General features: G+C 47.0%; 9 protein-coding genes across 9 annotated transcripts; 4 read left to right on the plus strand and 5 right to left on the minus strand.

Moving 5' to 3' along the window:
* Positions 1-535: 535 nt before the first annotated feature.
* On the plus strand, positions 536-864 carry LCP9604111_7694 (uncharacterized protein; the record flags this gene model as incomplete). The annotated part of the gene is made up of 3 exons (XM_039075754.1): positions 536-550; positions 608-791; positions 848-864. 3 exons carry the CDS (start codon positions 536-538, stop codon positions 862-864), a joined length of 216 nt encoding a protein of 71 aa, XP_038926309.1.
* A 1,370-nt stretch (positions 865-2,234) lies between these two features.
* Positions 2,235-3,043, minus strand: LCP9604111_7695 (protein tyrosine phosphatase-like domain-containing protein; the record flags this gene model as incomplete). The annotated part of the gene is made up of 3 exons (XM_039075755.1): positions 2,235-2,308; positions 2,359-2,498; positions 2,559-3,043. 3 exons carry the CDS (start codon positions 3,041-3,043, stop codon positions 2,235-2,237), a joined length of 699 nt encoding a protein of 232 aa, XP_038926310.1.
* Positions 3,044-6,703: 3,660 nt separating this feature from the next.
* LCP9604111_7696 (Hpt domain-containing protein) lies at positions 6,704-7,430 on the plus strand (the record flags this gene model as incomplete). Its single annotated transcript, XM_039075756.1, has 3 exons — positions 6,704-6,736; positions 6,792-6,964; positions 7,028-7,430. The coding sequence occupies 3 exons, from the start codon at positions 6,704-6,706 to the stop codon at positions 7,428-7,430; spliced, it is 609 nt and encodes a 202-aa protein (XP_038926311.1).
* Positions 7,431-8,066: 636 nt separating this feature from the next.
* On the plus strand, positions 8,067-8,876 carry LCP9604111_7697 (uncharacterized protein; the record flags this gene model as incomplete). The annotated part of the gene is made up of 5 exons (XM_039075757.1): positions 8,067-8,074; positions 8,121-8,184; positions 8,314-8,336; positions 8,585-8,737; positions 8,840-8,876. 5 exons carry the CDS (start codon positions 8,067-8,069, stop codon positions 8,874-8,876), a joined length of 285 nt encoding a protein of 94 aa, XP_038926312.1.
* Positions 8,877-10,795: 1,919 nt separating this feature from the next.
* Positions 10,796-11,469, plus strand: LCP9604111_7698 (uncharacterized protein; the record flags this gene model as incomplete). The annotated part of the gene is made up of 3 exons (XM_039075758.1): positions 10,796-10,894; positions 11,006-11,327; positions 11,405-11,469. The coding sequence occupies 3 exons, from the start codon at positions 10,796-10,798 to the stop codon at positions 11,467-11,469; spliced, it is 486 nt and encodes a 161-aa protein (XP_038926313.1).
* Positions 11,470-11,641: 172 nt separating this feature from the next.
* LCP9604111_7699 (uncharacterized protein) lies at positions 11,642-13,360 on the minus strand (the record flags this gene model as incomplete). The annotated part of the gene is made up of 3 exons (XM_039075759.1): positions 11,642-12,690; positions 12,749-12,829; positions 12,886-13,360. 3 exons carry the CDS (start codon positions 13,358-13,360, stop codon positions 11,642-11,644), a joined length of 1,605 nt encoding a protein of 534 aa, XP_038926314.1.
* Positions 13,361-13,938: 578 nt separating this feature from the next.
* On the minus strand, positions 13,939-15,446 carry LCP9604111_7700 (adaptin-binding domain-containing protein; the record flags this gene model as incomplete). The annotated part of the gene is made up of 3 exons (XM_039075762.1): positions 13,939-14,018; positions 14,085-14,411; positions 14,570-15,446. The coding sequence occupies 3 exons, from the start codon at positions 15,444-15,446 to the stop codon at positions 13,939-13,941; spliced, it is 1,284 nt and encodes a 427-aa protein (XP_038926315.1).
* Positions 15,447-18,512: 3,066 nt separating this feature from the next.
* On the minus strand, positions 18,513-20,295 carry LCP9604111_7701 (MFS transporter; the record flags this gene model as incomplete). Its single annotated transcript, XM_039075763.1, has 4 exons — positions 18,513-18,845; positions 18,909-19,780; positions 19,838-20,112; positions 20,180-20,295. 4 exons carry the CDS (start codon positions 20,293-20,295, stop codon positions 18,513-18,515), a joined length of 1,596 nt encoding a protein of 531 aa, XP_038926316.1.
* Positions 20,296-21,148: 853 nt separating this feature from the next.
* LCP9604111_7702 (fungal specific transcription factor domain-containing protein) lies at positions 21,149-22,443 on the minus strand (the record flags this gene model as incomplete). The annotated part of the gene is made up of 3 exons (XM_039075764.1): positions 21,149-21,184; positions 21,233-21,347; positions 21,401-22,443. The coding sequence occupies 3 exons, from the start codon at positions 22,441-22,443 to the stop codon at positions 21,149-21,151; spliced, it is 1,194 nt and encodes a 397-aa protein (XP_038926317.1).
* Positions 22,444-23,101: the final 658 nt, after the last annotated feature.

A 23,101-nucleotide genomic window follows, 5' to 3' on the forward strand; every position in this document is an offset into this window, starting at 1 on the left:
TATACTCTAGTTAATGGTAGAAACACCCTCGCTATGTCCGTTATACTGCTGTATGTAGCCGAGGTCATCAAACATGGGGATTGACTAATTACAACATAGTGAACGTGATACTTGTCACATTGTAGAGAACTTGCTTTTGATGGCAAAATAGCAAAGTTCATGTTTTTAATGCGTCATTTCCCCCACAACCTCAAGAAAGCAGCCTACAATGTACCCCGACCCGAATTACCCTGTTATTGTACAATATAGAACAGCTTGGTAAGTGGAGAGTTTTTTCCATCATCGTACATGTAAGAACAAGTAATCCTCCCTTTCATTACATCACAAAGCTGGTTACTCGTTGCTCGGTTCTTCCAAGGTTACTTGTTCAATGACGTCAGAACCTGAGCCCTGCTACCAACCGACCTGCCATTTACTATAAGAAGCCTCTTCTGCTTCTACCATCTTCTTCTTCTATCATACAATTTCACAAGCCTTCAAACCAACAAATATTTGAAACATCCAAACTCAATCAAACAACCTCAATATCAACATTATGGAGACCGCCAAGGTTCGCCTCACCCAGTCTTTGGATAACATGTCTTCAAATGCTAATATCTGATATCAGAACGCCGTTAACTACGTTGCTGAGACCGTCCAGGGCGGTGGTGCTGAGGCATCGAAGGAGACCAACAAGCATGTCGCCAAGGACTCTGATGCCAGCTTAGGCAGCCGAGCCACCGCCGCAAAGGATGCCGTTGTCGACAAGAAGGACGAGGCCTCGCACAACACTAAGGCTGATGTCCACAAGGGTAAGACTGAAAACAAAACAAGGTTGCGACATGGAATCAATGCTAATGATATACAGAGGCCGCTAAGCACTAAACGGGTGCTCATGCAATTGGACTGCTGTGGGGATAATGAGATACCTTTTTTTGCTAGTACCCAGGTGGTAGAAAGACAAAACTCTACCTGTACAATAGTTTCAGATGACCTTTATGCCAATGAATACTTTACTACCATTATCAATATCTTTAGTCTTGCGCGCAATGTGAATACAAGCTTGCTCTTGCTTGTCTTCATATCCCTATTATCTCTGTAATTGAAAATTTACTTTTCTAACAATAATCACTCCAATTAATTGAAGACCATGTCTAAATAGAGTTAGCGTTAAGATGTGAAGCCATCATTGAATCCAGAGTGCAACGTTGGAAAGTTGGAAATCCGGGGATTGACTTCAGATCAGACCCATAATGACGTCATTGTTCCAAGATCATCTGAGCAAAGGCCCAAAGCTTAAAATGTAGGAAAGCCGTGGCTAAATACTGAAAAACATTTACCTTTGTCTAGTAAGCTGGAGTCTCGCCCTTCTACCGCTTGTGGGATTTGGACCCTGTTTTCTCAATCATGATTCATGAGCAGATTGAATCTGGAGTACCTTGGGGGATCAATCTACAATCGACCAAGACATTACGCCGATATCCTTGTTTGAAGCAGAGGCGAGGTCCACTAGTGTGTCAATCCCCACACGCTCGTAGATGCTGATGTAATCATCATTCACGAAGCGCAAATAGCGTGTGCGGGCGATATCTCCTGATCTAGCCTTATCAAGTCTTAGAGTGGTCGTCGTTGTGACCCATATACTGCTCTCTTTTTCTCCTACAGCAGGCCTACTAGAGGAGGCAATATACATAGCACCCGCATTAGGAAGCCCATTACCCTCCTCGGTGCCTAGCGACGCATGTCCATTACGCTATCCATCATTCAAACCTCTCCTGATATAGCGCTTTTACAGCCGTGGGGACTTTGATAATGCCATTTCTCGCTACTCCCGGGAAGACCAGCATCTGGCTATCTCTTTGAGCTCACAAATAGACATCCCGGGCCCGTTGACGTTGACGGAGTTCTGAAGAAGTTAGAGAAGGCATGTTTTCCAACCGCTCTGCCCGCATCGTCTAGGTAACAATTTCAATTTTAGCAGTTTAGGAACGCGGAAAAGCCTTGAGCCAAAAAGGCATATTGATAATTTTTAGTTAATAAGGATGATGTCTATACCCTTAGATCAAGTTGACTCCTGCAATATTGAACCAGAGGTAAGAACCATGTCCGCACTGTTAGACGCCCCCGGACCCTAGATGGGTCCTAAATACGACAGACCCTTGCATTTCTTTTGAGCATCAGGCTAGCTATAAATCCAATTCATCTTTTCGTTTCCCACCCAATTTAAGCATATTTATGTGCTGCGGGTGAGCTGTCTAATCGGCTCTCTTCTTGCCGCGCATGATCTTGCGTCTTTGGGCAATCATGTGCGTGTACAGAACATAAGATCCTGGTAGGTAGTCAGTAACCAATACTATGGACCCTGTAAGAAGAACATACCAGGCACGTAGATCACGAGAATCGCAATCAAAAGATAACGGAAAAGCGGGCTGAGCTCGCCAGCAGGTCCAAGGGCTTGGAATATAAGCGCGCACTCGCTTGAGATACCAATGGGGTAGAAGATGTAGAAGGTGTTGTACCTAGTCAAATGCGAAACTCATTAGCCCATGGAACACGACAGAAGAAAAAAGAAGACTTACCGCAACCAAGTCCACCAGCTCGGGACCGAGTTCCCAGACAAGGTAATAGCAAAGAACCCATAACGGATAACCTCCGTGATGCCCCAAGCAAAGACACACCCGAGATACGCATAATCACCCAGCTGGGTGGTCCGCCCAGCACCAACGATATCCCCACCGAACTGTGCCATAATTCCCCAAACCAGTAGCAGCCGACTAGAAACCTGCATGGCAGTCGTCATGAACGGCGCGCGCACGAGGCCTACCACGCTGTGCAGCACTTCCAACAGGGCGAGGGACTGGGTGGCCAGCAGTAGTGGGGAGAAAGTCTGACCGAAGACCTTCGGGAGAGTTTTGGCCGAGACATTGGCTGGGAGGAGGGATGCCGTGTAGACGACACAGCTACCCCAGGCGAGGAGGTTGACGGTGTTGTAGGTGAAGAGGTAGGCTTTTGTTAGACCCGAAGAGCCGGAGCGCGGGGCGCTTGAAGTTTTGACTGATGCCATTTTTGACCGGAATTGCTTCTCTTTGGGGTCGTGGGGGCAGGGCAATTGGTGATGATGTTACCCAGAATGGAGGAACTGGAAATGTTGATTTGGTTGGGAAGCTCGCGATCAACAAAATAAAGGGACCGAGGTCACGGTTCCTTACGTAAGCATTCTGGAAGACCTCGACGAAGCTGTGGAGAAAAGGCGTTTGAGATCTGGGGTATAGCGCATCTTTATTTTGTTGTCTGTTGAGTTTTATTGGGATGGTTATGCAATATCGATTAAAAAAGACCAGTATCACTAGAATTCTGATATTCAGTCGGGTGCTACATGCTACTAGGCAATCGCCCTTTTAAGAAGTCAGCCATGCAGTCTCTCTTCTTCTCACCCTGAATATGATAGCTATGCAAACAACTTCAGAAGCTCTCTGCCGAAGAATAGTTTTTATGTGATTCGCTCACAATCGAGTGCATGTGTCGGCAGCTAAGTGGATGACTTCCCATAGAGGCGCTCTTGGCTGCCAGGGTTACAGAGACTAGCTGATCCGGACTACTGCAATAGGACGCTATCTTGTATGCAGCAAACATGCATAGTCTGGACTCTGGCCCATTTTGGACTCGACTTGTTTTTGGTGGGATATTGGAGGGATTGGTGTTTGATTTGAAAGCTAGGATTTGAGATGAGATCGGCTAATTTGATAGTTCCTGAGAGAGAGAAGTACATTGAATTCATAGTCCACTTGTCTCCGATATTATCTACCAAAAACTGATTCACATATCGACGAAATCGACGAAATTGGCATTTCTCATTACTCCGTACTCCGTACTTCTACCATGCATTGGTCATAGGCGTATGCGGGCTGACATCGTAGGCGAAGCCATGATGTTATCCTGCATATGTTGTAAATCTTCAGCCTTTTGAGGTCTGTCAGGCGTTGAGGGATTATGAGTATATAATCCTTTAGAATTTGTGCATGACAGACCACAATGGAATTATTAGGGTACACAAGTAGAGAGTAAATGAGTAAACAGTCCGTTGTATGTAAGTGAGTAATTCGATGTAATTATGAGGTGACTGACGTCATTGCCGTAATTTGCCGTTACGCTAAAATGACATCAGCGGCTGGGAAGCTGAACTACGGCCCCATCCTATGATGTCATGGCTACTGTCGCATCTTCTCATTGGTGGGTTATGATGGAGAGCCAACCACTTCGCGCAAAATCCAGGGGAAAGGAGATGCGCAAATGCCCCCATTCTTCTATATAAGCAAAGATGGCTGCGGTTCGCGAGTGTGGACATGTCCAATTTCAATTGACATATCACTAACCTATTTTCCAGTCTTTTCATATGACATTCGAACCGTGAAGCCAGACCAAAAAAGAGGAATGGAAGAAAACACCAAAACTCCCATCGTCATCGGTGACAGCATAATCCTTCGCATCTGACTTAGCCCAACAATATTACCCCCCTTTCTTCCCCGCTGAGAGGGAAAAAGGAGCCGTGGAGCCGTGAGCTCACACATTGGTCGTTCAGCTCACTATCACCGAGTACGTCAGATGAGAAATCCATGCAACATACAATCCAAACGAGCGCGTTCCGAGTTATTAGACACGGTCCTCGAGGGTCCAGACCAACTGGATCAAGTTCTATCTGCACACTTGGCCCCAAGTCGATCGTGCTTCCCTGCTGTACGAGCCTGAATTATTACGTCTTACCCTAATTTTTTTTTTTTTCTTCGCGGCTAAAAGTCTACTCAGACTCAGACACTAGAAGTTTATTCTTGTTTTTCTTTTCAAGCTGTACTAACCGAGCCATGAAAAGTTCTGCCGATATTCTTCCAAAGAACCCCAAGGACAAAAAGGAAAAGGCTATGGCTATTTGCAGTTCCCTAAATGGTTCCGCGTGTGGCCATCCGTACTTCGCATGGGGAAAGAGCAAATGACGTTCCCTGCTGGGATCGGCGGCCCGATGATGTCGTCCTATGGCCACTGCTGCCAGATATATAGGAGCTGTCTTTTGCGGTCAGAAAACGCGTCGTGTTTTTGGTGTGTTTTTTTACCCTATCAGTCTCCACTAAACCTACTTCCAGCAGGTCATCGAGGGGCTGTCCCGTTCATTCCGAGCATTTTCTTTCCACTCCGTAGTGGACCCATCAATTCAAGAGCTGATGCCACGGTTGTACTCCACTGGGCTCACGAACCAAGCTCGGAGAAATTTGATCCAGAGATAACAGTTCCTCGAGAGATCGTGGCTGAAAATCTAAGATGATAATGTGCTGTCTAGCCGCAAGAAGCAATAAAGTCTGCTCCATACGGAGTAGAAGAATGTACTAGTCTATGTCGGACGTCTAGAATTGTTTTTTTTTTTTTTGGATGACTTCGGCTACAGCTACAGAAGAAGAATAAAATCGCATTTATAGAAACTATTGTATAGCTAGCACCCCGTAACTAATAATACAACATACTAGTTCTAGTGCAATCGTGGGTTTGGGGTTGTTCCACGCCAAGACGATGCGAGGAATGTAAAATAATACCAATATTACTTATCTATATATTCGCGATACAATATTCTAGTGAATTTGAAATGAGTAGCTGACAATTTATTTATTTTTGAGTAATTTTTGCCGATTTTCTCTGATATATTTCCCCTCTCTAAATCACTAAATTCCCAATATCCTTGAATTGGGCCCTTCGGATTGGAGTTGACCTACCCACCTCCTTCCTCTCCCACCTTCTGTCTCTCCGCCCCTCCGATTTCCTCTCTTCCCCCTCCCCCTCGCCTGCTTCAACATCCTCCTTTCTGTTTCTCTGCGTCTTTAATTCCGTTTCGACCTTTTTCCTTTTCTTTCTGCGGTTTATTGTGTCCCATTGTCGCACTTTCGGCACTTGATCATCTCCAGAAGCGAGAAAAAAATATCATAGGTAGGATGCACTTCCTTCTTTGCCCCTCTCTCTTTGAATATCTTCTTTTTTCCCTGTCAATTCCCTAGTGGAGACACTGGCTTTGGGGCTGCAGCACTTGCGATGCGCTAGTGCTGGCTTACCAGGCTGTGACTGGACCACCGTTCGAGTATATGCGCTGAATGGCCCTGGTTATTCCCTCTACCAATATACCACATCCACACCTGGTTCTTTTAATTCTTTCCCCCCTCCAGCCCCTGCTTGTTGTGGTATCGCATTACCCCTCTATCCCCCTCAACTCCCGTTGTCTTGGTTTTTCCCACCTCTCACTACCCACTCAATCTGGTGGCTGTATTTCGCTTCGGTTCCAGCCTCTTCTCTTTGGCCATAGACTCCGGAGCCGCTCACCATTGTCCCCATTAACAGCTCGCTTACCACATTGGTTCCTGAATCCGTAACATCTACTGGCTTTGTAAGACGACATATGCGTTGTGCGCAGATCTTACGGTTCTGACGTCCTTGTTGTATCATCATTGATCTTTACATTCGAGACCTCACGTTCATCGATTTGCCACATCGTTCTATCCATCCAAGACCTGGATCACTTGGAATCTGAGCTGACTGGGATTTGCAAATAGAGCCCCTAGTATTCCATCTGGATTGGCTAGACATCAGACCGGATACATCAACCTCATTATTATCCACCGGACCACCGCATTACACGAGGTTGCTCTCACCTACTCCTTAAAGCATCCCCTCCACACACACATACACAACCATGGCACCAGCCGATACCAAAAAGGCCGAGCAGGTAAGTACTTCCTACCCCGTGGTCAAAGGTTCCTCGGCCTGATATCCGAGTCTAGGCCAAGCAGGGCCCTCCCAAGCTCTCCGATTATAAGGAGATACTCGACGAGAGCACATTCGAACAGATCCTTGAGATGGACGATGACGAGGAGGATCGCGACTTCAGCAAGAGCATTGTGTACGGTTTCTTTGACCAGGCTGAGAACACCTACAAGAAAATTCAGAAGGAAATGTGAGTGATGTCCTAGCTAGTGAAATTTTGGAGATTGTCCTTTTACTAATCATCCAGCATCAGAGATGACAAGAACCTCGATGAACTCTCTGCCCTCGGGCACTTCCTTAAGGGCTCATCTGCCACACTGGGCCTTGTCAAGGTGAAGGACGGCTGCGAGAAGATCCAAAACTTCGGCGCCCACAAGGACGAGACAGGTCTCATTGACGAGCCGGACACGGAGGTTTGCCTCAAGGCCATCAAAAATACTCTGGATGAAGTCAAGGTCGAATATCGAAAGGTCGAGAAACTCCTCCGCCGATACTACGGCGAGGAGGTAAAGGACGAAGAAGAGAAGCCGGAAGAGGAGGAGGTCAAGGAAGAGAAGAAGAAGGTGGCAGAAGAGCCCGAGGAAGAGCCTAAGGAGGAGGCCAAAGCCACTGAGACCAAGAAGACTGAGGAGCCCACCAAGGAAGCCTCTTCTTAAATAAGCTGTCATGCGGACTGGTTGATATCCCTCCCTCCCCTTTTTCTTTTTAGCGACGGATGGAGCATGGCAACTGGCTTTTTCATTTTCATTTCCCCCTTTGCCCTTTTTCACTCCCTTTCTCTTCTCTCCCATCCTGGCTTCTCTGGCTTTCTTGACACGTACATAACAATGTCCCCCACCATATCTCCCTTTCCCGTCCGGACGCTGGTGTGCAAACGGATGTTCCTGATCTGTCACGTAGGTGCAGGCGCGAGAATCGTGACGATTCCGAGGGGTCTTGAACAATAGCGACATACGGAAACCCGAGTGCCTCTATCAGGCCCTGTTTTCTTGCCTTTAACCTGCGCTTTTTGTTTCGTGGGTCATCGTATAGTAGGCATTAGGTACATGTAACGCAAGAAGTAGCCTGTAACATGTCTAGACTTTAGAATGTAGCTAAAGTAATCAACAAGAGTACCCGAATATTGGGTTTGAGTAAGCTTAAGTACTGCCCGACACTTGCCCTGATTATTAGATAACTTTCAAGCATCCGAGCCGAGAAGTGGCGCCCCGAAAAGCTTTTTGACCGTCAGCCACTTCCAAGAATGCTCTAGGGAACCTTGGAAGCTTGACTCAACTTTGGAACTTTATACTATGCCTATGTGGGACGGTCGATGTGGGACGGTCGATCTAACCTTGGATATATAGTTATTTGATCGCCGCTTGGTTGGTCGGTTGTGTTGATCAGCTAGATCTGTCATTGCATTGGAGGGTACGTCTAGATCTCTGTGTGTGCGTGCTTTACGAGCCCTAATTCCTGAATGCTGCACTTTACGAGTTTAGTGCGCTCAAAACAACATATCCCTCCACTGTCTACTCTAACTGACAGCAAGTCCTGCAGTATTTGCGCTTGCATCCGGCCTTGTGTGCCCAATAGTGAATGATGAACGAGTACCGGGAATCTGCAGTATGGAGATGGTGCGACGCCAGCGACAATGACACACTCACATATTGCATAGGCTGAGATCTAGCCTATTTGGCTAGCTATAACCATTGAGTTCTATGAAGTGCCCCTAAAGAATCCTCTTCCTATCTTGAGTTCCGATTCAGTGCGTCAGATACAGACACTCCTCATATATTGTTGGCCTTGCTGTCTCAACAATCCATTCTAGTATGAAATGCAGCAGCGGGATTATGCAGTGTCATTCAAATCGTGGTGCGCAAATGATCCGCCTTGGCTGGCCCTTGTCTTGTCCACAATGTGACATCCGTTCTTTAATCGCAGCGCCAACGGGGACAAGTTCAATCGATCCGGAGATAGGACGGTAAGAGCCCCTGTCAAGAATTACGTGTCGTTTTCCTTTTTATGATATATCTATTTGCCCAAACCATTTGGTAGTTACTAAAATAGCCTTTGGCACGTATAGCAGCCGCAAGGGTATTTTCAACCCTATTATGTTATAAGGGCACACGATCATTCAAAATTCGAGCATCAATCGGCCATACTTGTTGCCACGTTGCTCGTCCCATTCAACTGACTATCCTCCCATTGCATATGCACCCATCACAAACGAGAAAATTGAAATCGAGTCAAGCTCTTCCACCCGGATCTGCCTTCCCCGCAACGGGAAGCAAGTACGCGCTCACCATTGAAGTCAAAAAGCTGACACAGATGCAAGCAACGGCACCGATTTGGGTTCCGGTCGGTCAAATATCAGCTCAATTGCATCCTGGCCTAGTGTCCGGCCTGGAAGGTTACACGACATAGCCAACGAGTTTCTTTTCTGCAGCATGCCTGCAAGCCGTCGGGTAGGCACAGGTGCCTTATTTGGCTCTATTCCCCGCTAGCAAGGATGGCTTGAATGTTTCGCTTGTTGCTGGGTTGGGTTCCAGTGGACCTCGATGTCGAGCTTGGGATGAACGGTTCTCCACACCTCAGTGGGGAATGTGGCTTTCTAGACTTGGTTCCGTTAAGCTAGAGCCGTGTCGATTTTCTTCATGGCGGATGCGTACAGGTTCGTGGCAGGGATATTAGAATACAGGGATACTAAGTTTCTTTCCCTACCGGATACCTATGTTGTACCTCTTGTCGGACGGAGATCTCGATCTAGATCCGCGACTGTGTACTCCGGGTAATATACAACGTAAAAGCTGACCTCGAAAACACACCCCTTTCTCATGCATGCAAGCATACATATATATTCTACCCGTCTGTCTCGGATAGCAGACTTGAGCTCAGCAAGTCGCCCTCGATATACCAGAACGCACTTAGCCTGCTATCTTCGCGCTCAGTCCTCGACCCCAAGTTCTGGGTCCACGATGACTCTGTTTGCGATTGTCTCGCTTTATTCGACTCGTCACCCTGGCCTGAGATGAGTCCTTTTCGAGGGGGCGAGCGAGAGATAGAGAACAGGAATAGGAGGATATATACTACCTCCTTTTTCTCTTTTGCTTTCCTCTTTTTCGCGCTTCTGTAAAATACGCACGCTCTCGTTTGCCACATCGGAACTTCATGCCCCCAGCCTACTTCCCCCGGAGAAAGACTGTATCACAGCGCCGTACCATATCTTCTAGATTCCACCAGCCCCCAACGGTTTACTTACCCTGCACACGCTAAACCACTAAAAGCGAACACTGCAGCCCGGGTCACAGTTTGACGTAGCCCGGGGTTGTATATCAACGGGTGTGCAGTGATCATCTACACGTACATTGTACATGTACCACCCGACTCCACAAATCATGCAAGAAGTACACTAGCGTCTAATCCCGGAGAGAGAATTGTAAGCGCTGAGACAGACCAGAAAGCCCCAGAATAGCCAAATGAAAATACCTCAACTGCAACACTGGACTCGTACCCTCCATCTTTACGCTTCCCTTTGTCGGTCATGCATGCACGCCAAAAGAAACAATAATCATCTTTATTTGTTGCGAGGTAAGAGGTGGCTTAGCCTCGAAGTATATCCCATAGATCCCTGTCCTCTGCTCCGGATCCTTGTGCTTGTGTTATATCGATCTGATTGCGGGTTTGCCCTTTGCCCCATTTCCCCGCTTGGTCTGATTGCGTCTGTTTCTGTTTCTTGTCTCGTGCTGTCCGTTCGCTCTGCTTCATTCCGGTATAGGCGTCTCTGATTGTATCGGCACGGCGGCCTCGGCGCCGTGCAATTTGCAGTCAACGGCCGTTAGATGGGTTTCCGCGCCGTTAGGATCTGTTTTAGAATTGGAAGCGGACAGATATATAAAGCCTGGCTTTGGCGCGGGCTGTGAGTTGGCTTCTCCAGTTCATATTCACATTGATCTTTGATTTCTTTCTTGGATCTCGATCAAGCTCGGCTCTACTATATACCAACACCCCATTCAATACCCAACCGAGGAATCCAATCACAATGCCCGTCGGACCTCGAGTATCGAAAGAAGAATTCATGCTCGCATTGGGTCTAAACCCGCAAGATCCGCACCATGAGCAATACTACCGTGCCATGCGAGTAAGTATACCAGCCGGACCTTCAGCACTTCTTCCCTCCTCCCTCTCCAATGGTCATATATCACCCACACACACCATACATTTCAAGTACCCCCTAACGAATATTATCTAGGACGAAGCAATCATTGTCTACAACCGCATGAACCTCGACACCTCCAACCTCCTTGACAACGTGCGCGCCGACCCAGCAACCCGTCCCCCCTTTTTCTGGCACCACATCCGCCCGGACTGCCAGCGCTGGGCAATCCTCGAGATCTGTCACAATGCGCCGCCGCTCGTGCGCGGCCTATTCGAGCGCGGGGCGACGAATGGCGAATACGGCCCGAACTGGGTTGCTGGCTGGTTGTTGTATAGTGTTTTTCGGTCGCGTGATGTGAGGAATAATCGGAATAGGAGGAAGGGGGAGGTTGGGGGATCTGCGGGTTCGGAATCTGGTATGTATTGTGTATCTTTCTTTTCCTTTTTGGATGCTTAATTGGTGAAGGCGATGCTGATGGATGTTGATATATAGACAGACGTACGAGGCAGGAAGAGCCGAAGAAGTACTACGATCCTGTGCGGAATGGAACGCTGTGATAGTTGGGATTGAGTGTTTCTGGAAGAAATTGTTCTTGTTTTTCGCTTCATATGCATGCTGTTTAATGTCTATTTTGTATAATTGAAGTATGAAACTTGGAGACCATCGGATGACCAGAAATGGAATGGAATGCAATACATACACTTAGGGAGAATGAACAGATCAAAATAATCAATCGTCATCCTCACTCTTCTTATCATCCTCGCTTTTCTTCTTCTCATGTTTCTGCCGACGGTCTGACTTCAAGACTTCCGTTACACGCTGATCCTGCTGCTCATCAGCCCGCTCATCCCACTCAGCATCATACTCAGCCGCGATATTCTTAATCTCCCCACGAAGCGAGTTCCCCTCATCAACCAATGACTCCCAAAGTTGCAAATCAACATGATGCAACAAATAAAGTTTCTTCTGCCTCGCACTGATGGTAAATTCCAGGGCAGACTTGTAAGAAATCTCCCGATTGTGATACAAAAACCACAAATAACCCCCCATCAACGTAGACAAACTGACCAAGTAAGTAACAGGCTCCATAGTATCCCACCCAAGATCAGTCTCGAATGTCAACCTATAGACCGTAAACCACCAAACGGCAAGAATTCCAAATCCGCTCATCGCAACCCGCTGCGCACCCCGATGTGCCAGCGCATCACACTTCTCCTTCACATCCGCCATGGTTTGAATGCGCCGTGAGAGCTTGCGCAGCCGCATGCGCAGGTAATATGTGCGCTCGTTGAACGACGGCACCGTGACGCGGATCTGACTTAGGCCGGACGGCGCGTCTTCAATCGTCACGATGAACTCGCCCGCGTGCGCAGCATCCCGGATGAAGTCGCCAATCTCTGTGGCCTGTGACCAGCGCACGAAGCGCTCAGGTTTGCCGTTTGTTTTGCGTGGATAGCTGTAGGTCTCGACGTCTTCTTCCCGGGACCGGCGGTACTGGGTGGATGATCGGCCGTTCAGGGGTTTGCTACCGCCAAGGCCGTCATTGCCGGGGATGAAGCCTATTTCTTTTTTTTGGTTTGCGTCTAGGTCGATCTCGTTCTCAATCCGCTTTTTGGGTTTGATAGCGTTGTCGTCGTGCTGGATTGCGATGAAGGATACGGCTGGTGGGCGGAGCTTGTCGGTGTTGCCTTTGATTGGAGGTAGCTCTGACTGAATCAAGCTTTCTAAGTATGATAGCGGCTGTTGAGGGTGGATTAGGATAGCTATGGGCTCGACTTCTGATTGTACTGTTAGCATGATGGCCAAGTGACGGGATAATGTTGAAGACCGACATACCTTTATCATGGCCGTCGTTGCCGACGGTGGTTAAAGGAATGATCAATTTGAAAAGCCGCGAAGGGGTCGTCAATATTTTGCCTATCTCCAAAAGTCAGCATTGTCACTCGAATCAATCATAATACCACCCTTCTTACCTTTGGTCAACCTTTCAGGCCAGGTCTCTCCTTCCATCAGTGACTTTCCATTTCCGCCATCCTCCCTAAGAACTGTCCGCCGAGGCTGAGCTTGTTGATTGCCCTCTTTAACTTGGAATTTCTCCCAAAGCTCTTCAGTCGTCTGCTTATCGCCTGAGGCTTGTCTATGAGTTTCAGTGCGGAATTTTCTGGTCTGAATCCAGGCAAGGCAATCTCCTGGAACTGCAGCCGGCCCAGCACATCTCAGCTTCGTTACCGGTGATGCGCCAGAAGCCCCGAGACCAATATCCCTGGTGAGACAACTCCCTGAGAATGAACGGATATGTCTAGAAAAAACAGAAGAGCCGTTACCAGACCATTCATTCATCCCAGCCGAGCCAATCTTCCCCAACGAGGCGTACTGAGCACCACGTTGTGATATCCTCCCCGTCGTCGCCGACAGGATAGGGGCGCAACTCCGTGCCGGAAAATGCATATTGAAAACAAGAGATCGTTTTGTCCGTCCAATTGGTTATTGTGTATGTTCAGGTCGCATGTAATGAGAGAGAATATGTCGTAGACTAGGAATTGAATAAGGGGTATGTCGTGTAGGAGACTCAAGACATGACGACGCGGCGCTTTCGAGTACCCAACATGTGGAGAATGGGGAAGATCATGTAGTGAGGCCAAGATTCATTCAAGCAATAAGCTAACCAGGGTGATCCATGCACGGTACATAGCTCGTTGTCAAGTTGGCTTCGTGCCTTGGAATATTCTGACGTCACAGAAGTGCATAGAGGTCTCCACATTTGGGGCGGTGTGGCTCAGTTTGTGGCAGTGCGGGATCTATATCTATCGTCATGTTTTTTTTTTTTTTTTTTTGGTCATTTTGAAAGTCATTTTAGATATTTCCCTAGTTATTGGTGTTGTCGCTAGTATGGTAGGAAGAATTAGTTACAAAACAGAATATAGGCCGTGGGAAGGTGGAAAATGTGAATGGTCTACATAACATGCTAAAATGAAATATGATCATTCAATATTCAGATTAGAATCTATGTATACTAACAAGTAATCTCAGAGCTCGCGCATAATATCTTTCACGGCCTTCGCAGCAAATCGTTTCCGTTCGCTCTCCGGCAGCTCGGAGCTCATATCTAAGCCAAGTCAGTACACCGCAATGTCAACTATAGCGAGCCTGAGAAATCAACATAGAATCATACCCTTGATTGCCTGCATGCGCATCATCAATGTCTCCATGCTCTCAACATCAAACTCATCTTCGCCATCATCATTGTCAGAATCATCTCTCTCATCACCATCACCACCCCCACGCTCGATCGCCATGCGTAAACCGAACATTTCGCGCTCTAATTCATGAACCTCATCACCAAACCCACGAGAGCTACCCAGACCTAATAGTTGGTCTTGAAGATCATCATCGGAATCCATGGCAGGGTCATTATCTTCGTCAAAGCCATCGTCACCCCCAACCATAGACCAGTCATGAGTCTCAAGGACCTCTTTGATACGATGCATACCCTCTCGTTCTAGAAGTAGCATAAGTCAGCTAAAATCCAAAAACTTGCCATACAGCCCATTCGCAGGTGAGGCATATCATTCCTGCTCCGATATTCCAGGTGCGCAAAGTTTTTCCTCCAATACTACTGCTCAACCGCGAATGGGTGGGTTGCTTCAGTGAACTCACCTCCATATTGATTCCTCGTCTCAACATCCAAACTCTCCTTAGGATCCCACTCAACAACCTCCCACCCCACCAATCCCATATCAAAAAGCTGATCTTCCCACCACCCAACCGAAAATGGCGCCGCCTCTCCACCACCTAAATCCCCATCATCAACGCCAAGCCCCAGCTCCGCATCGGCATCCTTGGATCTCTGCTGACCCACACCCACACCCGCAGCACCCTTCCTCCCCCCAATCAACACAAACACACCAGTCACATCACCGAGCCCGCCACGCTCCTCATCAATGAGCTCCTTGACAGCGCCAACACCACGCATCAGGTCACGCAGTGCGCGCACGTCGGACCGCTCGGCGGGGTCTGCGTTTGCATTGGAGCCTGGTAAACGTGTCACATCACTAGGAGTATGCGCGCACACAACTAGAGCCCCGACAGCTTCGCGCACGATCTCAGCTTCTGTGCTTAAGAAGTCGGTTTTCCATTGCTCGGCTGTTGGTGTTGGTGTGGGAGTAGTTTGTGCATCTGTATCGTGGATCGCGAGTGGGATCTCGTCGACCCATACGGGAACTTCTGTTCTGTAGTATTTTGTTTCGAGGCGGAGAGGGCTGTGGGTTGTGTATCCAGCGAAAGTGCTTGTTGGTGGTGAGGGTGTTGAGCTTGAGGCTGGCTGTGGTGGGGTTGGGGTCAGGGTTGGCGAAGGGGCTGGCTGTTGTGGCGGGTCGAGGACGGGCACACCAGTTAGGGAGTGTAGGAGTGGGGGGATTATTGTGAGGGATTGAGATGTTGGTGTCAGGATTAGGAGGCGGCGCGGGTTGGAGATATTCTTCACATTGGATTTCGCGGAGGTTGCGGGGTTGGATGGGGGCGCTGAATAGGTCATGATGGCGGTTTGTCTTGGGTGCGATTGGGATTGAGATGTCTCTTAGCGAACCTGAGTGAGGTAGTGCCTAGTTCAGTCCATTGATAGTTTCCAGTGGGAGAATGTGGTGTTATTGAGACGGCTAGCTGTCCCCCGCATCGTAAAAATAACGGGGTGGATAGGTCTGCCTTCCCCTTTCCATTTTAGTACTCACCTCTTGCCGCTTTTGAGCTTGACTTGATCACGGGAGATTATATAATCAACGTGCTTTCAAGGTCAACGTGCATCTAAAGACGCCTTCTAATTCCTCACTTTTGGTCGGCGGATCTATTTTCTCGAGATTTCTTCTTTTAATTACCTGTTTTTATTTCATATTTTTGTCGAAGTTGTATACACCCACTTCATGCAGACTTATCCTGTGCTGCTCGCATATGTACCCTTCCGGTACACGAGATAGTATTGCCCTGATTTATCCATGTAGCTTACTTGCATTATCTAGACCGCTGTTTCCAGGTCATTCATGCTGCCTTCAGTATTCTATTCTGGAAGAGTAATAAGAGAAGTTTGTTGTAAGGTGACCTGTAGGTCCGTCGGATCCATACAAAAAGGTCTACATAAGATGAGGCATCGTTTTGTGTCGACCAGAAATGACGCACTTCCGTACGTTCCTTACTTCCAGTGTTGTATTAGTAGTCAGCAGCCACTTGTCGCGATTTTGTACAACAGTCTACCCTATAAAGATTCACCCACCTCCACTTCGTTTTCCTGGGCGCATAAGTAGCATGGTATATAATTCGGTATATTTACAGATTCAAAGTAGTTTAATATCCGAGCAATGGTGCTCTCGACCCTAAATTTAATATATAGTAGGGTCCCCGAGCATCACTAACTGCCTAGCATTCATCTGGCATATTATAAATTGACAAATTCAAGGGTTATACAATATAGAAGAGAGGAATTAGAGGGACTCTATATAATACAAAATACAAGCTCAATACTAGGGACTAAGACTAATTAGGGAAATATTAGCAGATCTATACGGCACTAGAAAAGTGGGTGGGTGAATCTTTATAGGGTAAGCTGTTGTAAACACACACCAAGATAGACCTCGGAGAACACTCCTTTTTAGAATTACACTCATTTTACCCTTTGGTCCAGTATCCTACTGTAACTTCAGCATGACCAATCCGAATCGAAAACCGTATCCTCTGGCTCGGTAGACATATCCTCCTCTTCTATGCCTCCAGGAGAAGATGGGTCGATTGCCCACTTATTGAGTCCTTGTAGCTGCTTCCCTGATACTTGAAACCGTTCCTCAAACCCATCTCGGACCATTTTCCGAGTTTTGTATTTGAAAATTCTTCGATGGGAGACGACGAACAAGGTTGCGTTGTATGCCATGTTGCTGTCCTTGATTTCCGACTCGAATTTACCTAGGAGAAACTGGTATAGAAGCCGAAAAGCCGAGTCTCGTGCCAAACTTCTCAATCCTCCGGTATCAATTCTCTCCCTTGGATCCCAATCACTCTTGCCCCTTCTGAAATCGTGAATGATATCACGCATATTGCGACCTGAGAGGATATCAATGCAGAGAAATTCGAGAGTTTCACAGAGAATGCGATAGTCGTTGATCTGTGTTGGCATGCGGCGAAAGAATTGGCGGAATCCGTTCTTCACGCCCTCGTTAATTATATCGAAGAAGGGTATTTCGTCATGCGTTGGCAATTGGGCCACCTCTTGACCAGAAGATCGTCGAAACCTTAAGAATGATGCAAAATAAGGCATTTTTGTTACATCCACGGAGTATTCGGTGGCTCCAATAACAATTCTGACGTTATGATCATCTTCAGCTGTAGGTATTGCGGTCTATTCTACCATAAGTACATAGTATCTGGCCGGAGTCTATGCTTGCTAAGAGATTCCGGTACTGTACCTCCATCTGATCTGATTGGAAAAGAAAGGTATTGTTAACAATGCTGGGATCTGAATGTAAAGATAAACGTTATGCAGGTGTAAGGCCTGTCAACCGGATAAGATAAAAAGGGCTTTGTGGAGGGAACACAATGTATTGATAGTGTGCCAAGACTAATTCTTGCCAGTCTCGAGGGGCCACCGGGGGGTCTCAAACTATAAGGAAATCTATCGGCCTATGCTCATGTGATGAACCCCTCACGGATCGACATCGAAACAGATGTGCGATGACATAGATGTTCCTTCCCGAGCCTGTGCAGGCTTACATGTGTTTCCCTCTTGTACGGACCTTTATCTTTATCCGTTACACTGAAGGATTTGGCCTAGTGGAAAGTGGGGTCAGCGGATATTTAGATGCCGCACGGGTCCGCCCGCCAGAACTCGGGGACAAAGCGTTCATCAGATTTTGGGAATAGTGGCGCAAAATCAGCACATCGATGTCTCAGTTCTTGTACCAACAGTTTCTATTGGAGATGATAATAAACCTATAGGCTACCTACTATAGAGCTAACTTTAGACACCAAATAGGTCTCCTTTAATAGTTCTAGTAAATAGATACTAAGAAGGATAATGAGGAGGAACTAATAGGCTAAGAGTTTAGGGAATAAGGTATAGAAGATAATAGATATTAGCTAATAATAAGGAACGAGGCTAGGAGATAAGAGACCTAGTAAAAGTTAACGAATAAGCCAATTAATAGGCTAGAATACTACTACTACTACTACTACTACTACTACTACTACTACTAGGGCAGGGGAGAGCGGGAATAGTAGTAAGAAGGGAGGGAAGGAGGGGGAAGAAGAAGTAGGATAGCAGAGATAGAAGGAATTTTCCTCCTAGATACAGGAGGCTTTTATAGGTTTTATTAAGCCATGACTCTCTAGGGATAATACTGGCTCGGCGTTGGGCTTCGAGTTCTTGCTTCAGTAGAGAAGCGCCTACATAGTCATACGCAGCTAGTTAGACTGCAACAGGTTAATTGAACTTTGATTGATTGATTGATTGATTCTATTAGGAGCTCTAAATTCTAATTCAGTATCTAATTAACAGTCTTTTGCTGAACGCATAAAATTTTGCAGCAAAGCTCTTCGCATGGGATTTGCCGAGTTTCAAGCATCATTCCGCACCGGTGTTGACAGCAAATTTGCTGTATTTGCGAATTCTCGGCCCGTACACATAAAGCAAGTACGGAATTGTGGCCATGGCTGTACTGATGGCCCCCAAAATGGTCAATGTGTAATGCGCACCGATAGAACGGTAAATAGGCCCACCAGCAACTGTCATACCGCCTGCGACGACATATCTAGTAAAAACAAGGAACCCCAATGCAGATGCTGAGTATACACCATAGGAATCTATGATATACATGTATGTGGAAAGGAAAATAGTCGTGATTCCGTACCCGAATAAGACGGAGGAAATGAGAGGAGACCAAATCGATATGGACGGCTAAACGGAGAAAGCGCGAAAGTCAGTGACTGTGACAATGATGAACAAATCAAGGGCACTTACATAGCAGGTCCAACCCATCCAGAACAAACTTATTGGCACCGCTGGTGCACCACCCAGCATTGCATACCACAGTCGCTCTTCAGGAGCAATAGTAGAAGTTCTCTTGTACTCTTTGGCAGTCCAGGAGTAAACCACCGGAACCAGGAAGCTAGTGAGAAGAATACCACATAGCATCCCCACCCAGAGTATACTAGTCATCTGCTGTGAAAGCCCATACGGATGACTAAAAACGTATGTATATCCCTCCAAAAAGGTGAAGAGGACAATATAGACAACAGTAAGATACAGCGACATCAGGATGATAATCAACTCAGAGTAAACCAACGCAAATGGCCGGTATACCGAGGCCAACAGTCGCGGGCCCAAAGCCTGGTTTTTCATCTCCATCGGAGCTTTGTATCTCTCGTCCCCAGTTTCTTCGCGGAGAATCTTTGCTTTCCAGTACAGAAGAAGAGGCCCGTATGTTTCTGGCTGGAACACAATAACAATAAGAAGAATCGCACCTCCCATGATAAGCATAATCCACTCAAGCCAACGCCATCCCAAAGTAGTAGGAATATAACTGCCTATGATCTGACCAGCCATAGGTCCCACAAATGATGGAATAGCATAGGCTGGAAAAGCGTACGTCTTTTGTACTGGATTCCACAAATCCGCCACCGTGCCACCAGCACAGCTGAGTGGAGTAGAGCCAAAGAAGCCGGCAAGAAAACGAAAGATCAGGTGGCCCTGGAGATTTGGAGCGAGTGCCGCAGCCATGATAAAAATCAGAAAAAGGAGCATTGTTATCAGGTAGACGGCATTCCGGCCAAATGTCTCGGAGAATGGGCCTGACAGGAGAGAGCCGGCCCCGAAACCGACCAGAAATAAGGCTGTTGGAACGGTCAACTTGTGCAAAAGGGATAATCATTTCAAAGGTCTGTACTTACCTGTTGCAAGAGACCCGACTACTTCGGATACGTTGAAGTATTCACTGTATTGTGGGACGCCGGAAGCATCAATCGCAGATGTGGCAGTTACAGAAAAAGCAAGTAACGAGACCAGAAGGGTCATAACCAGCTTCTGCGACACGCTCTGGCTTGCAGGGTTCAAAGGATCATCGTGACTATCCCAGTCCACAATGATGATGGAATCGGTAGGAGGTTTTGCTTGAAGCGAGGATTGGTTCGGCGGAAAAGAAAACCCAACGTTGCATGACTGACAGCTGGATAATGGAGTATGAGCATAGGTTGACAGATAGATTTGCAAAGCTTCGCCGAGCTATCACTTACCTCGAGCTGTGTGGTGACCCGGGTGTATAGTTCTCGCAGGTGCACTTTTCTTTGATTTCCGCTAGTTGGTCGCGAACAGATTGTCTGATACGTCGATATTGAAAGAGTGATTCCATTGTAGGAAAACAACTGAAGACCGGCAGTGAATATGAAGAAGAAAGTGGGCTAAGAAGAGAAAGCCACCGAAATTTTAACTATCAGTGAGCCCCATAGAGTAAAAGCTACCGGATTTAAGTGAAGGCAGTCATTGGGCCGTGAATCATAGGCTCTGTTGATGAATTCATTTCATTTGGCCCCTAGTATTTATCAGCCAAATCCGGATTTGATCGTCGGCGCATCGGACATAGGTAGGAACCATTGCCACATTTTTCTCCGATGCACTTGAACTCCGGTCAGTCCTAGTCACTTTTCGGCCGAATAGTATCGGACTTCCATTTTGTAAGCCAGGGGGATTTCTGCGATCGAAAGAATGACCCACAGCTTCTGGATCAGTCTGATTAAGCTTTTGGTCGTTTTATACGGCTGATACTTGCTCCTCCCTCACCTGAATCTCAATATATGGACTTCGATTTTTGAGTCTGCTATATTGATTTAGCTCCTCAAGGGGTTCTCGTTCGGATTTGTCTAACAGTACAACTGAAGATTTAGACAATTGAATATGATATCCGAGAAAAACAATTACTTTGAAGTGAAGCCCGATACGTCATATCGGATATCTTGAGGTCAATCAAACATCAATATCATCGTCCCATCACCAGTCGGTGGTATTCAGCAAAGGAATGTCAAGAAACAGTTATTCATGCACTTCGTACTTTGCGATTAGTTGCACATTGCTATTTGATGGCGTCTTTACCCACTAAAGAGTATTCGAATTTAGATCTAATTTCACTTTTAACAACTAGTCAGCGTGGCGAACACATTTGATACACATTGGAATCACCGGAGATACCGTCCAATGTAAAGGAGAAATCAAACTGCAGGAAGATTGCCAACATTATCTAAATTCTGGGCAAGTTAGTACAGAGTCAAACAATCACAGGTTCCATGTCTTACCCAGTTAAAAAGATCCGGTCCAAACCATTCCCGCATATCAGTCCAGTCTTCAATTGTGCTCTCGATCCGAGTCCCCGAATTTGGTAGTTGCGGATTTTCTGCGCCGAATTGAGTCCTAGAAAATTTCGTTAGTTAAACCTGCTTGCCATCACGTAGAGCATAACCTACTGTAATTGAAGAAGTATGCGATGCGCCTTCAAGCAAATAGCACTTCGACGAGAAAGGCTCTCCATTCGAAGCACAAGTAAGTTTAACTCCTCCCGGTACGAGCTTGAATCAAAAGACGATGGCATATCCAGAAGACACGAATTGAGCGCCACGGCAGCGTGAAGTGCCTTTAAACTCGTGACTCCTCTAAGCAACCAGAGATAAGGTCGAAGCAGTGGAACTTCGTAGATCTGGCGATGGATTCCTAGTAAGGCAGCACTGGAAGCTATACACCTCTCTCTGGATGTTGCAAGGAAGTATGATGACTGAGAATGGCGGAAGGGGCGATGTAGAAGAAGATAAAGTTGATGTGCATATGTTTGTAGAATGCACCAATAGGCGTAACTGGAATCCAATATGTTCGGGGCACCATCCACCAGATATGTGGAGTCCCATCTCTGTTGTTCCTCGGCGATTGTAGCATCAAATTTATTCAATGGCTCTATCTCAAGTCGTGAAGGACCAGATATATGGTGACAGATCTGAGTGGAGATCCGGAAAAGTCGAGCTTTGAACATCATCACAGACATCTGGGTGGGAGAACTAGAAGGCCGCGAAATTCCCTCTTTGGTGATATCAGCATCATTCACGTCTGCGGGCATTGTGGTTTTTATATCAAGAAGGAATGTCATGTCGATATCCCGAAATAGGATGGCTTGGTAGGTATGTAAAGTCAATATACCAACCCAGCAGCGTCGGCGTCTCTCAGTCTCGAGATGGTTAAGTCCCTGAGAGTCGACGTTGCACCGTAGGGCTATGCCGATATTTAAGGCCATACCCAACAGGGCCCACCCTTGATCAACAGACTCATTGTGAGAAAGATTATATATCACCATCAGCAAAGCCTCGAATGTGCTGAGCTTATGTCGGATGAAAAATTGATCTTGTAAAAGACAAACCATCGCAGTTTGCTGAAGCTGGCGGGACAAAGTCACAGCCTCTTGCTCCTTGGAATGAGATCCCGCCGGCCATAAATCGACCAGTCTAGGATCACTTGGCTCCATAGTGTTCAATGTCAAAGAGCACATAGAAAAAAGTAAAGCCAGCCAAGAGAGATCCACTTCATAGGGCTGTTGCATGAATGCAACATACTGCTTCTGGAATGTTGGGCCATGGAGAATGGGGAACAGAGCAGAGATGTGATTGAAGAAATGAGAAACCAGACAGTCGCAGCTCGTTCTAGAGGGCAAAATTTCAATGATATCTTGAAGCGAGATACTCGAACCAATTGAAAAGGGAGACAAAGTATCAGTTGCTGCGACAGGATCATGTTCCGGAAAGGGCCGTTGGAGAACCGCTTCCCAGCGACTATCGTGGGAATCTTGAATTTCGTCAGGACCTGACCGCTCAGACCTATCATCCAAGCAACTAGTAGCAGGTTGCCTCAATGAGGCAAAGGGGGTGGCGGAGGTGTTCCTGGATGGCACATTTGACAACGAGGGATTGGACTTTGTTGGATGAATGTGAATGGATGTAGTTGCAACACTGGGGGGAACCAAGAACGAGCATGACAGCTCGCATCCTCGCCGCGTGCAAGCACCACAAGGTTGTTTACGATCACACTTTAATTTGGAGCATCGGCAATGCTCGCAACTAAGGACTTTTCGCTTTCGGCGATGAGACGCAGGACTTTGCGCTAGCCCCGGCCCGTTGCGGTTTGAG

This window comes from Penicillium roqueforti, assembly GCF_015533775.1.
Source record: "Penicillium roqueforti strain LCP96 04111 chromosome Unknown scaffold_25, whole genome shotgun sequence".
In the NCBI taxonomy this organism is placed as follows: domain Eukaryota; kingdom Fungi; phylum Ascomycota; class Eurotiomycetes; order Eurotiales; family Aspergillaceae; genus Penicillium; species Penicillium roqueforti.